The 13,604-nt window shown below is 42.8% G+C and overlaps 1 protein-coding gene across 2 annotated transcripts; it reads left to right on the top strand.

Moving 5' to 3' along the window:
* Positions 1-4,861: 4,861 nt before the first annotated feature.
* Positions 4,862-13,237, top strand: LOC108921706 (eukaryotic translation initiation factor 5A-1). 2 transcript variants are annotated; one of them, XM_018731336.2, is made up of 6 exons: positions 4,862-5,236; positions 8,187-8,359; positions 8,569-8,673; positions 8,880-9,011; positions 9,171-9,243; positions 11,123-13,237. In XM_018731336.2, exons 2-5 carry the CDS (start codon positions 8,192-8,194, stop codon positions 9,231-9,233), a joined length of 468 nt encoding a protein of 155 aa, XP_018586852.1. In that variant the 5' UTR covers positions 4,862-5,236; positions 8,187-8,191; the 3' UTR covers positions 9,234-9,243; positions 11,123-13,237. The 2 variants fall into 2 exon arrangements, with proteins under 2 accessions (XP_018586852.1, XP_018586854.1); XM_018731338.2 differs by having other exon boundaries at positions 4,863-5,236; positions 8,190-8,359.
* The last annotated feature ends 367 nt before the right edge of the window (positions 13,238-13,604 follow it).

Consider the following 13,604-nt stretch of genomic DNA (forward strand, 5'->3'; position numbering starts at 1 on the left):
ACGAAAAGCCCCAACATCCATCGTCCATCCTGTGGGCACGGAATCTGGGATTCCCAGGCTACCATCTAGAATGAAACCGTGAAAAACCATCAGTACTCTAATTTAACCTCATTTTAAACCCCTTTGATCTGACTCATCTGACTGACCACTTTATACTAAGCAGCAACATAAAAAAACTGTAAAACTATCCATTATCAACCCTGCCAACTCTTCACAAGCAGTTCGCACTGTTTCTTATTAGTCGTTGAGCACTTCATATAACCCTTCATTAGCCTAATTTAACTAATTTCAGCTCATTTGTTCTTCGGTCTCGGTACGTCAATATAAATACCTGTAAAACCTGCACAGAATTACTGTCTTAAACCACAGAAAAAGCGAGGCCTTTAAAGCCTGTACTGCCAGAGACTTCTGATTTAGCAGTTTAGAAGAGGTACATCTTCACCACACGGTGGCACATTTGTTCATGGCCTACAAATTTATATATATAATTAATGCTAATTTCATAAAATGCAATGGTATAATATTTATATCACTACTCATCATTACAGTGTACACTACTGGTTCGCAAACTAATTACAAAAGGTGTCATTCTGATGAATAACCTAGTTTATCAAACCTCACGGAGTTTTGAAGCACCCTTAAGTGAAAGAAACATGGTGATCTGGCTCAGTTGTAGAACATGTGCTTTGCATGTATTACATCCTGGGTTCAAGCCTCAGTATCTCCATGGGTTACTATTATGCATCCTAACATGGGCATGATGTTCTCCTGTTTTAGTGTGCATATCTGCATCAGCAGGTAGTGTAGCAATTAAAACTGCCACCACGTACTTGATGGATGCAGGTTTCAATCCCACCTCCGGCTATAGTACCCTTGATCGAGATACTTAACTTGAACTGATACAGTAAAAATGACCCAGCTGAAAAAATGGGTAAGTCATTGTAAGTAGCTTAACATGTTTACTTGTTTTAAAGGAAAGTGTCATCTAAATAAGTCAATGTAAAGATGGCATTTAATATGTAGGCATAGTGATTTGGCTGAACATCTCATCCAAAGGCCACTCTCAATTTGACACAAAAGGTGAAAATATCAGACACCTTGTCTCCATTTCACAAACACTGGTTACACAGATATTAACTTATCTGGACTCTGAGAATTTGTATTGCTCACCCCGTTTTAAAGACTCCAGCTACAGTCATCCAGACATCATTTTCAGTAAGCACACCAAACCCTGGAAGAAACTCCTCCAAAGACATGTACCAAATGATGCACTGGAACCGAGAAGTAATTGGTCTCTGAGAGGAACACACTAAAATCTGTGCGTAAAGGCTGAGGATGGTCGGAATGGACATCATCTTTCTGCCTGCGTACATGAAACACTGCTTTGTGTTTAGAAAACTGGCAACAACATTGCCAGAAAAATTGTTTGCTAAAAGGTTTATGAAAGCAAACAAAATGTAAGCGCATGAAGAATCTGTATACATGTAAGCTGAGAAGATGGCTAAAGCCGAATAAATAAAAAATCAAATGTACTGCCAGCAGTGGTATAGGTGCACAAAGCATTCCAGTGATTATGAGCCACTTATAACTACTGTACTCGGCATAAAAAACACAATAAAATGTTTTTCACCCATACAGAAGATCCAGCCAGTGGCATCCTGGGTGACGAGAGAAATCCCATGTCTGCGGTGTTGTGCAAAAGCCTTTTCTGATTCGTTGTGGGAATATTGTGTTAATCACAGGAGTTAAACTCAAGGCGGTTGAGACCAAAGAACCGAAAAGCCCATTTTCACTGGCGGATTTTAAGAGAAGAACAAGTCTTTGTTTTCAGACATTTATTGTGAAATAATGTTCCTTTGAACAGATGTCTTCCTACCAGGCCCATAATCTAACAAAAACAGAAAAAAGACAGTAATTTCTTTTATAAAACCCACAACAGTTAGGAGGCTATTTGAATTTGATACAACGAGGTTCAGCTGTCGCCTCAACAAGTCACTACTGTAGTTAACTATTAATCATTTGGCTCCCTTGTGATGTTTGCATTATATTGTCATTATTGTTACTGTTATATTCTATTTTTAACAGGGTTCATGCTACCTGTACCTGGACAGCTGGTAGTGTAGTGGTTAGAGGCACTACCTTTGGCTCCAAAGGTCACACATTCAATTCCCACCACCAGCTGTAGTACCCTTGAGCAAGGTAATTACCCTAAATTGCTCCAGTAAAACTGCTCAGATGTATGAATGGGTAAATAATTATAAGGCGCTATGGAGAAAAGCATCAGGTAAATGTACGTGTAGCATGCGATCTGTACTCCAGACCATTTTCTACTGGAAATGTTATTTCTAACTGCACTTTACTCGCTTGGGAAAATTAGAAGCAGAAGTTTTGCGGACACAAGCCTGGGACTCTCTCATCTCAGCAGCGACACACTTTCATTTGCCCTATTTCCATTCCCTCTAAATTACTGCCGACTTCTTCGGTGCCTCAATTTCTTCCCGTTTTGTCTTGCTTTATTAACCTACATTTAAGCAGGGATAGCCTTCAACACCCAGCATATGTATTAATCCAAAGTGAATGTGATCTCTGCTCGTGTTTGTGGATATAGCTAGTGGCAAAACTGCCTTAATTAATTTTTTATCATATTATTACCGTATTTAACAGCTTTGCAAAGAATGATGTCTGCATTCTTCAGTCACACATATTAATAGATTATAATCATCCCGTTATATGGATACTCAGTACACGTACATATATGTATTTATCAGGACATTAATAATTTGTACCACTCACCCTGATGTAAGGGCTCCAGCCCCGTTGATCCGGACTTTTTGGGCAGTGAGTGTGCCAAATCCAGGCTGAAACGCATCTGACTAAAGCAACCAAATGAGTTACTGTACTGTAGATACCGTAGCTGAAGAAGATTAAGTACAGTGCAGCTGTGCCTTGAAGCTGGGGATGCTGGGAATGGACACAAATACATGATGTACTGTGTTGCATCCTCCTCAGGGTTGGACTGTGGTTTTTTGTAGGCCCTGGGCACTCTCATTCCAAAATGTGCAAAAAGAGGGGTAAATGCCAATTGAATTATGTTGATCGACATGATGCACTTTCATTTAGCTGACACTTTTCTCCAAAGCAACTTACAACGTAAAGATGCCCACAGTTATTTACCCATTTATACAGCTGGGTAATTTTACTGGAGCAATTTCAGGTAAGTACCTTGTTCAAGGGTAGTACAGCTGGAGATGGGATTCAGACCTGCGACCACTGGGTGCAAAGGCAGCAATGCGAACCACTACGCTACACATAAGCTGTTAAAATTAGTGTTGTGCTACTGTCTCCACGTGGCTGTTGATTGTCATAAAACCTTTATAAAATCCATAAGGCACCCATTTAGGTCTAATCATACTACAGCAATAGGAGCGCAGTGTGAGGCTAGATAATAGGGGTGGCTAGTTTGATAGGAGGGACCTGTTCTATGACAGAATAATGTCAGAATAATAGTAATGTGATATTGTTACGGGTGCTTTTCGATCTGGTGTATTTTTGTCCACTTCACTGTCAACTTTCAGGAAGGAACTGGGTGTGGGTCGGGAAAGATTGTACAAAAAATCTTGAATGAATGACAAATACTGAAAAGGATATTTATTATTAGAATCTATGTGGAATACAGCATGGGCACTAAATTAATACAGAGTATGTGATGTTAACAAAGCAAATGTTTAATAACGGCCAGTGAAAAGGCTGGAGGAAACATTTAAAGAGCAATGAGTACGGTATCACGAGTCGAGTGCGATTAGACTCTGCACGCCTTAAAGAGAAGTTCATTTCCTTAAAGTGAAGAGTAATGTAATCTGGACAGAAACCCCCTCGCACCTGTTGTCCCTTCTGCCTCACTTGGATGCCACTAAATCACGCCTCCTCGCTGGCCTCGCGCCACCGTCACACCTCCTCGCTGACCACCTCGCGCCACCGTCACGCACCCCTTCCCCGCGCGGGCCCCAACCGCAGCTCGTGCCCGCGAGGCGGGGAGACGGAAAAAAAAGAAAAAAAGGTCCAGTCCAGCCCCGTTTAAGTTACCCCAGTTGCCCCAGTTCCGCCACAGCTGACTGGCCGGGACTGGTCCATAGGTCACCGCGGTCATGTTTCACCGGACTATATTTAACCACTCAACGGGCAGCACGAGCTGCTCCGCCTCCGGCACGCACTGCAGCACCCTTTGCAGTCCAGTTGTCTAACGGTTTGGTAACAACACCCTTAAGGCTTAAGGCAGTTTCACAGCGCTATGTACACTCTATATATATTTATATAATGATATATACACACGCGCGCGGATGTTCCCCGACTATGCACTTTCGATCCGTTGATTGAGTGGGGACCCGTCCGAAATATCTGATATTAATTACCTGATGAGTGACTGTTGAAGGCCACTTGTCTGTTTCATGAGGACACACATTTATTAAATGTTAAATGATTTAACAATTTATTAATTTACTTCACTATAGTCTCCCAGTAAGTACGTAGCCAGTAAATCGCCTCAGGCTGGTCTTTTCGTGGCCTCGAGTGTTGCCGGACTGTGTTGACGAAGCGAAGGGTGCACGGCGTGCGAACCTGCACGCGAAGGCGGCGCGGGCCGCGTAGACGGCGGTGGGTGGCACTACCCCTTAGAGCACTCGGACACAATGCGCCATGCGGCTGTGAACAACAAGGAAACCGTCCCCGTGCTCAGCAACGTTACTGAACGGCGCAACGAAATTAATCAACTAAGAGGACAGAAACATCGAGTGCGCGTTTCACGCCGGCATCCCCCACGCGCCCCTCCGTCCAATGAGAAGGCAAGGACTCGAGGGGTGAGCGCGCCTGCGCAGTCGGACAGCTGTCAGCGCGACGGGATTCCTGCCTCTCTGCCTCTCGGGGTCTGGGGCGAAGTGGACGTGCGCGAAGGGGACGGGGCGCTTTGCACGGTGTGGCCTCGCGGAAAGCTCGGTCTCGCGGCGGTCCTCCTCGCGCTGCATACAGGGAAACAGGACAGGAGAACGGAGACAGGAGGAGAAGGGAAGGGAAGACATTGTGAAGGAAAGAAGGACAGACCGCAGCGAGGAGGCAGGACGGCGGAGACGGAAAGAGAGAAAATAAAAACATAATTATAGAGAGAGTGAGAGAAGGTGGAAGTGAAGGGGTGCAGAGAGAGTGGAATAGACACACACTGGTAGAGGGAAGGCGTGCGCACGAGGTGAGTGATTAATTCATTACTCGAGATATGAACAGGAATCCCTACCCTGCTCCACCCCACCCCCCACTCGTACCCCACGAGGTTCGTCCACCACTCTAAGCTGTCATGCCATGTCACTGTCACCATCGGGGCTCCGTTAGACGTAACGCCCATAAGCATAATCATACTGTGCTGTCGGGTCAGTGCGCTGACAGTCACCGGTCAATGATTGTCAATGTGCCCCTGCGGTTCATATTTCATTAGTGCCGCTCTGCGTGGAATCTTGTTAAATATATGGAAATACCGCTGTAGTCGTGAGAAATTGCAGCGACTGAGTGCAAGTGCGCTGGAAAGCCGCCCGTGCGCAGTCAGTGTGTTCGTCTAAATGCGTCCGCTCGGTTACCGCACAGCCGCGCGGCGCGTTAAACGGGCACGAGCACGAGCACGAGCACGAGCGAAAACGCGACACCAGGGCGCACGGCCCTCCGCCTGTCCGCGTGCGGCGCCGAGCGCGAGCTTCGCGGGCCGCGCGTTCCGTGTCCCGTATCGTGCGCGCTGCGCGTCAGGCCCGGCGTGGCCCACGTTCGCGCCGCTCTCCCATGTTCTCCGTGTGTGGCTCGATGGATTCGCAGAATCCGAGAGAAGCGCGTGGTGCCAGTGCGTGTGCTGCGTGATTCGCGTGGATCAGCCAGCGAATTCGGGGAAATCGCACACATCCCCGCGTGGCTGCAGATCAGACGTCTGCTCCCCGCCCGTGGTTCCGTCTGCGGGTTTTTTTCCCGTGCCCACGAAAGCCGCCGGATTCGGATTGTCGGGCGGCCTTACGTTTGGACCGCTGCGGCAGCGCGTGATCACCCCCCTGCAGGGCCACGCGACGCGGCTTCTCAGGTCCACCGACGGTGTTTTCGGTTTGGGCCGCAAGGATACATGTCATCGTGCCTTATTTCGCCAAGTCGTTACTGTTATTTCACAGTCGCGACTATTCAGCGATGCTGCATCTGGAGTGATAGATCTGAAGGCCCCCGTTTTTCTCTCTGATGGCTCTTTACATTAAACAAGCAGTAAGTAAAGAAAGAACCGCACATAATTTGTTTTAATTTAGCCTTCTCCCTGTCCCCAAAATCATGTGCCACTCCCGTGTAACAGATCTCCTTCTCTCCCTTATAATAAATCTTCTCTTCCTTAAAATAAACCTCCCTTATAGCAAATCTCCTGCATAACAAATCTCCCTGCATCCCTTTAAATAAATCCCAGTCCCTCAGATGTCCATCTCTCCCTTATAAGTGTCCACTCTTCTTCTCCCTTATAACATATCTCCTTTTGTCCATTATAGTACATCAATGTCTCCGTTATAACAAATTTCCCTCTAGCATGGCCCTTATAATAAATGTACCTACAGCATAATAAGTCTCCCTCAGTAAATCACTCTTCCTCTTATAATAAATTCCTCTTTTTGCCCTTGTGCATCTCCATCTCTCTGTTATAATAAATCTCCAGCTATCCCTCTGGCCTTTGTAAGAAATCTCTCAAAATAAATTCCCCTCATAAACCTCTATCTCTCCTCCCAATAAACTTTGGACTTCTCCAATTTAAGTTCAAGCCATTATGTTCTGGCAATCCTTCTTTGTGGTGTGACATTAAATAGCTGGTGACACCGTTGGAATTATTTTAATGTCTCAGTTTTTCTGTAATTCTGTCAAAAAACTTCTGCTGCCTGTTCGATTCCGTTAATATAAGGAACGGTGTACCAGTACCATTGTTAATGAATCGGCTGGCTCAAAAACTGTTGGTCAGTTTTAGATAATATTTCATAATTATTTTGCAGTGCAAAATTATTTAATAATTGTAGGCTTAAGCTACAAAAAGGGACTAAATTTGTCTGTAAAGGATCAAATGCCACCTGTATTTACCTGATGAGCGGATAGGTGGCGGTAAAGTGCACCCAAAGAGAATATGAGTGAGGGACCCAATTTCTCTCAGTTCCAGTGTTTACAGCTCCTATCTGGTGTTCCTTGGTGTCAGTGATCGATAACGAGGAAGAATATTACACATGTTTTTGGGATGAAAAAGTCTACGATCTTTGTTGAATAGCAGTTTGAGGAGAAAACATTTTAATTTTTAATCATGGTAAATTATTTCTACTTTTGAGACAATAAAATTGTTAAATTAAAACACTTTTTACATTCTTTTATTACATTTACATGTATTCATTTTGCAGACGCTTTTCTCCAAAGCGACGTACATCTCATAGAAAAGACAATTTGTGCATCACATTAGCTGGAAGAGACACTTAGATGCAGATGCATGATTATAAAGTGCAGTTAGTTTCCACCATATGAACCAGTGTACGTCACACGAGTAGCTGCATACAATTTTATCCGAATATCAACGATTCCTAATCATCTTCCTAGTAATAATTTTTTTGTTTTTTTTAAATATATATTTCTCAACATTTACATTACATTACAGGAGTTGCTGCATGAAGGTTTATCCATTGTTTAATAGGCATGATCTCAAAGCTGTAGTGTATGAACATTTACACATTACATGAACTTAATAGATCATGGGCAAAGTGAGTCCAGACTTGTACAGTTAGAGAGTATAGAATATTATTGGATATTCTTACGATGGAGTATAGAATAATATATACTTCTGTATTATAGAAGTAAACAAGACCTTTACATAACCTACCCTGCAAAAAACAATTGAGAGGTGTCTATTATTAAACCTTTGTTGATTCTGACTTGGAAGTGAAAGTGATTTTGGAGTTCTGAGCAGTCATATGGTGAATTGCAGCATTTATTTGTACACTAATTCTGGTAGCTATAAATGACACATTGAACAAAAATGGCTCGAAAATAGTCCCACTGTTTAAACGACACAATATTATACAGTCTACTCTGAAATAATGGCATAATCAATTTGCTTTGTGGACGTCTTGCTCATTGTTATCACATCCCATCTCTCCCAGCAGTCATGGCAGATGCAGACTTGGACTTTCAAACGGGCGACGCCGGGGCGTCTGCCACCTTTCCCATGCAGTGCTCCGCCCTGCGCAAGAACGGATTCGTCGTGCTGAAGGGACGACCCTGCAAGATTGTGGAGATGTCCACCTCCAAGACCGGCAAGCACGGCCATGCCAAGGTAAGAGGGGCCGAGGTCGAGCTTCTGGAGTCCGCAAAGTGGGTTTTTACTGCGGCAGTCCAGGTTGAGAGCCTTACTCAGAGATTCACTGGGGAGGTACTTCTGGTAGTTTGACCTACCATTCTTCTGTGCATTGGACCGTTTCCTTACACAGTCCCTGAAGTTCCAGAGTTGCCTTCGTGTAACTCAGTTTTTGTGCTGTTCAACAGGTCCACTTGGTTGGAATAGATATCTTCTCTGGGAAGAAGTATGAGGACATCTGTCCCTCCACACACAACATGGATGTCCCCAACATCAAGAGGATGGACTACCAGGTGCAAATTGGGGAGGGAGGACACTGAATGTATTAGAGTTGGAGGGAGGGAATGTAAGCATAGGTATGGGAGAGAAGGAACATGTTGAGGAAGAGAAGATCTGGTCAGAGGAGTAAATTGAATCTCTTCTTGGTTATTCCCTGTCTGCATACAATTTCCTCTCATTTTCTGTGCTGTTTCAACCTCGTACCCGACACCTTCACCAGCTCATTGGGATCCAGGATGGGTACCTGTCCCTGCTCCAGGACAGTGGTGAGGTGAGAGAGGACCTCAAGATGCCAGAAGGTGACTTGGGCAAGGAGATCGAGAGCAAGTTTGAGGCTGGAGAGGAGATCTTGGTCAGTTTCCTTTGCTGTCCCACTGCAGCTGCACATTCCACTTTAATTAATGCACCATTAATATAGATTACACTGGCATTTGAATATTATTGGGCTTTTTATTTTCTTGTCTGGTCTGTATTTGCTTATCTTCCTCCCTGCCTCCATCCACTTGTTCAGATCACTGTCCTGTCTGCTATGAACGAGGAATGTGCAGTAGCTATCAAAGCCATGGCTAAGTAAAGTGGCACAGGTAAGTCATTCTCCTGTTTCATCTCTCACCTACTGTACTCCTCATTTACATTTCTAACAGTTTGCAGCACATTGTTGGAAACTAGTGCTCCTGACCAGTGTCACTGTTTAGTGTCCGTAGGTTGTGCGTGCACATTGGCCTGGTTGTTCATAGTGTAGATGTTGCATCTCACGGGAAAACACTGGTTCCTCATGTTATGAACATCTGAGTTACAAATTTTCAGATAAAAACATTTTCCTTTTCTTTTTTTTTTTTTATTTTGTTTTAACCTCACCTCTTCCGGACTCACTTCTCCCACAGTCTCTTAAGTTCATGTAATGTGTAAATGTTCATGCTCTGTAACTTCGAGATCATAACTGTTGAATAACGGATAAGCTTTCACACAGCTACTCATGTAATGTAAATGTTTAATTAAAAAAAAATTAGGAATGTGATTAGGAATGGTCGATTATTTGGATAAACCTTTATGCAGCTACTTGTGTGATGTACATTGGTTCATGTAGTGGAAAGTAACAAATTAAGTGTACTTTAGAATCACATATCTACATCTGTCTCTCTTTCTACTGATGTAATACACACATTGTATTTTCTGTGAGATGTATATCACTTTGGAGAAAAGTGTCTGCTAAATGAATACATGTAAATTGAATTTTTTTTACGTATATATTTTCCGAAATATTTGTGAAATGAGGGGGTGCAGCGGGTTTGGCCAGGTCCCGCTCTCTGGTGGATCTGGGGTCCTGCTTGGGGTGCCTTGTGATGGACTGGCATCCCGTCCTGGGTGTGTCCCCTCCCCATCCAGCCTTGTGTCCTGTGTTGCCGGGTTAGGCTCCGGTTCACCACAACCCTGCTTGGGACAAGTGGTTTCAAACTGTGTGTGTGTGTGTGTGTGTGTGTGTGTGTGTGTGTGTGTGTGTGTGTGTGTGTGTGTGTGTGTTAGTGAAATGAACATGTAGTTTCACTACCAGCCAACAGATGGCAGTAAAGCATCCAAATCAAATAGGAATGTGGGACCACCTTAATACGTCACCGCCAGTGTTTCCAGCTCGTATCTGGTGTTTTTAAATGTCAGTGATCAATAACAACATAAAACTAAATGTGTGCAGCATTTTTCAAGTTTAACATTGATTGAAGTTAAGAAGAATGATGTTAAAGTCTTCATGTTTTTATTATAGCTTATTGGAGGTTTATATAGACCCTAACCCATAAATAAACTGAGGGACACCTTTATTTCTAAGCTTTTGCTGACTTTGATTTAGCAGTAAAACTGAATTTGGAATTATTGTCAAATCAAGTTACAGCTTCCAGTCCCAACTGTTTCTAAGGTGAGGAGTTAGTCTATATTTTGCTGTTTAAATTTCTTGTCCATTTGTAACCCCTTTAAAATGCAATACAGACACAAAAAGTCAATTTTTTTTTATTATTATTAAAGAAAAGCCCTCACATCCTCTCGCAGTTGTGAACCCAGCCCTTGATGCAGATCAGCCACAGCAGGACACCGTACTCGTGATGCTCCTGACAAACATTCAAGTCTCGCTGAGCAGCTGTGCAAATTACATTACGCCTTATGACATCAGTAATGCTTAATGACGTCAGTACGGACACTGACATCCTTAATGTCAGCTGTGACTGTAGACCATTCCGGAATGTGTGAAGTTGTACAAACACACAGTGCCTTTCTCCTCCAGTCTTCCCAAACTGCTGCTCTTTTGTGGCACTAGATAGTCATTCCACACTCTGACAGATGTAAATGCTGTTTGTTTTTGTGATCAATCAGTTCATTCTGTAATTACTTTTTCTCCCCCCCCCCCCGTTTCCTGCTTTCCCTTCCCTTCTTCCAACTCCTGCTTCTCATCTCCTGTTCCCTGCTCATCTTTAGGTGTTGGTGAGATGTTCTGGACCCAGTTAAAGGACAGAATAAGACCTCAGCATTGCAATCCTCTGGCTCTTCTTCCTTTTCTCGTAATCTCATTCTCCTTCTCTCGCTCTCTCTCGCACTCCCTTTACCTTCTTCCTTTTTCTCCTAGAAAAATTAGGAAATGAATATGAAACGAAATTGGACAGTGTAAACGGAAAATATGTACGAAACATCTGCAAATGTATATAACGGAACAGAGGTGGATATTGTCATAGCTTGCCACATGGCAGTCATAATCAGCCCTTCTCGGCTGTTTGTTTTCCCTTATGACAACAGAGTGACTTTTCTGTACTGATTTTAAGGGCTTTTGTATCTAACATCATCCTGTTTTCATCAAGTCTCTTAAGTGTGTTACTAAAAGTTGTCCCCCCCCCCCCCCCTCACTTTTAGTTCTGTGTCCAGCCCACTTGTGATCTATTGTGATCTAGGCCTTGCCAGTATGAAAGAAAAGTTTTAAGTGGGGTAATAAAGGGGTAATTTGTCCCACTAGCAGTTCTTACAGTGAAAAGCTGAAGCTCCACTATACATTGTTAATGTCAAACACCGGTTTTTCTCCTCTTTTGGTTCTGTTTAAAAACACATTTCTAGATTTTTTGTATAACTACTAGATGCAAAGCATACAAACAGATTGTCAAATATCGGAAAATAGCATTTTATTTTATTTTTTTAATCTTTCACTCCAGCTATGAAGCATTATTTATCAAGACTGTGTGTTAAATAATGCCAGAAACTGTCAATAGAAGTTGTTCCCCTCACATACACCATCTAGAACCCCTCCAACAGCAGCTTGGGACAGGAGTGGTGACAGATTCACCAGGTATTGCTATGTTACTCACTAATTATGTAAAAGGTGGAAATGGAAAAATACTTAGTTCTAGCATTGCAGGAAAGTTTGCTATTTGTTTTTAATTTCCTTATGTAACTTCAAAGGTTCTCATTGACCTTCAGGCTGCCGTGCAAATATAATTTTAACACAGTGAAACTTCACCGTCGGCAGTCTTGCTTCACAGAAACTGTAGCAGTTACACGGGAACCATAGTGAAACTAAAACATGTGATTTTACATACCTTCCTGTCCCTCCGATTACTGCTGTAAAAGTAGGAAAAGGGCTGGGTTTGGAATTAGCCGCTCGTTGCGCATTGATGTCTTGCTATCATGTGATGTTGCCGCAGGGGTGGGAATGGCGTGACAACGTGCACATTTTGTGTAGAGTGCAGATCTGATGCAGCACAAGAGCTGCACAGGATATTAAAGATATCCTGTGGGAAAAAGTTATTTACCCTGCAGATTTTTCTGAGACACATCAGTTAGTTTTTATTGAAGTGGCTGAGATTTTACTGATATTGTAGATAATCCACAGATATAGATTTTGAGTTTTCTGATCCCCCAAACATTCCCCATAAATTAATTTTAAAACATTAAAAAAAAAAAAAAACATTTTGAGATGTCAACCTCTGGGTCATCTAAATTATTTATTACATATTTATGTTCATATTTATTTATTAGACAGGAATGCAGGTGGTTTACACAATTGGGGGCTGCACTACAGCAGGCCTTCTCCGTCACAGAACTCCCTCTGCTGACATTTGATTAGCTTCATTATTAAAATGCCTTTAGTGTTGCCCCCCCAAACCCAAATTTAACTTGGGGCATCAAATGCATCAACAAACACATTTGAAACAGGCGCTGAAACAACACAGCAGACAAAAGCGGAGTGGGAGGGAGACTACTAGAGCTGCAGCAGCCTGCTGTTTCAACAGCCACCCCCTGCTCTGAGTGTTTGCGCCACCTGTAGAAGTTTTCCACTCATCTTTTAGTACTTTCAGTATCTATTGTAGAAAACTGAATGGGTAGGATTTTTTTTTTTTTTTTTAAGTGGCTGTTGCTCATGTCATCTTGGAAATAAACAGGAAAAAAATTGGGGAGAGAAAAGCTTCCATAATCCATCCCTTCAGTGTTTTTGTTTTTCACTGTGGAATCAAATGTTAAACCTTTTTCTGTTCTGTTAAATTCTGCTGTTTCAGAAAGGTACAGGCACTTACTCTGTAACTTACTCAATAAAAAGAGAAAATGGAACTCGGGAGAGTGACTTGTTAAGCTGCCACGTGCAGGAATATAGATGCAGTGTGCAAATGTGAACATGACTTTCTCAACCCACAGCAGCTGTGAGAAAATATGGAATGAGTTTGCAGAATAGAATCACTAAATGTGGTCCTACATCCATCTCAAAACAGCTGTGAATTGAGGTAACCTTTCTTATGCTGTATCACTCCTTTAATTTACTATTCAACAAATGCAATTATCAAAAAAGGACAGTCAAACCAGATTGTAACGGAGATCAAATACCACTACTGTGAAAGTTAAATTTCATGATAAAAAAAAAGTTTTACTGGAGTTCTTTTGTTTTTATGAACCACAGAGGCTCATATTTGCAGATGGAATT

Source organism: Scleropages formosus, chromosome 25, assembly GCF_900964775.1.
Source record: "Scleropages formosus chromosome 25, fSclFor1.1, whole genome shotgun sequence".
NCBI classification, from domain to species: Eukaryota; Metazoa; Chordata; class Actinopteri; order Osteoglossiformes; family Osteoglossidae; genus Scleropages; species Scleropages formosus.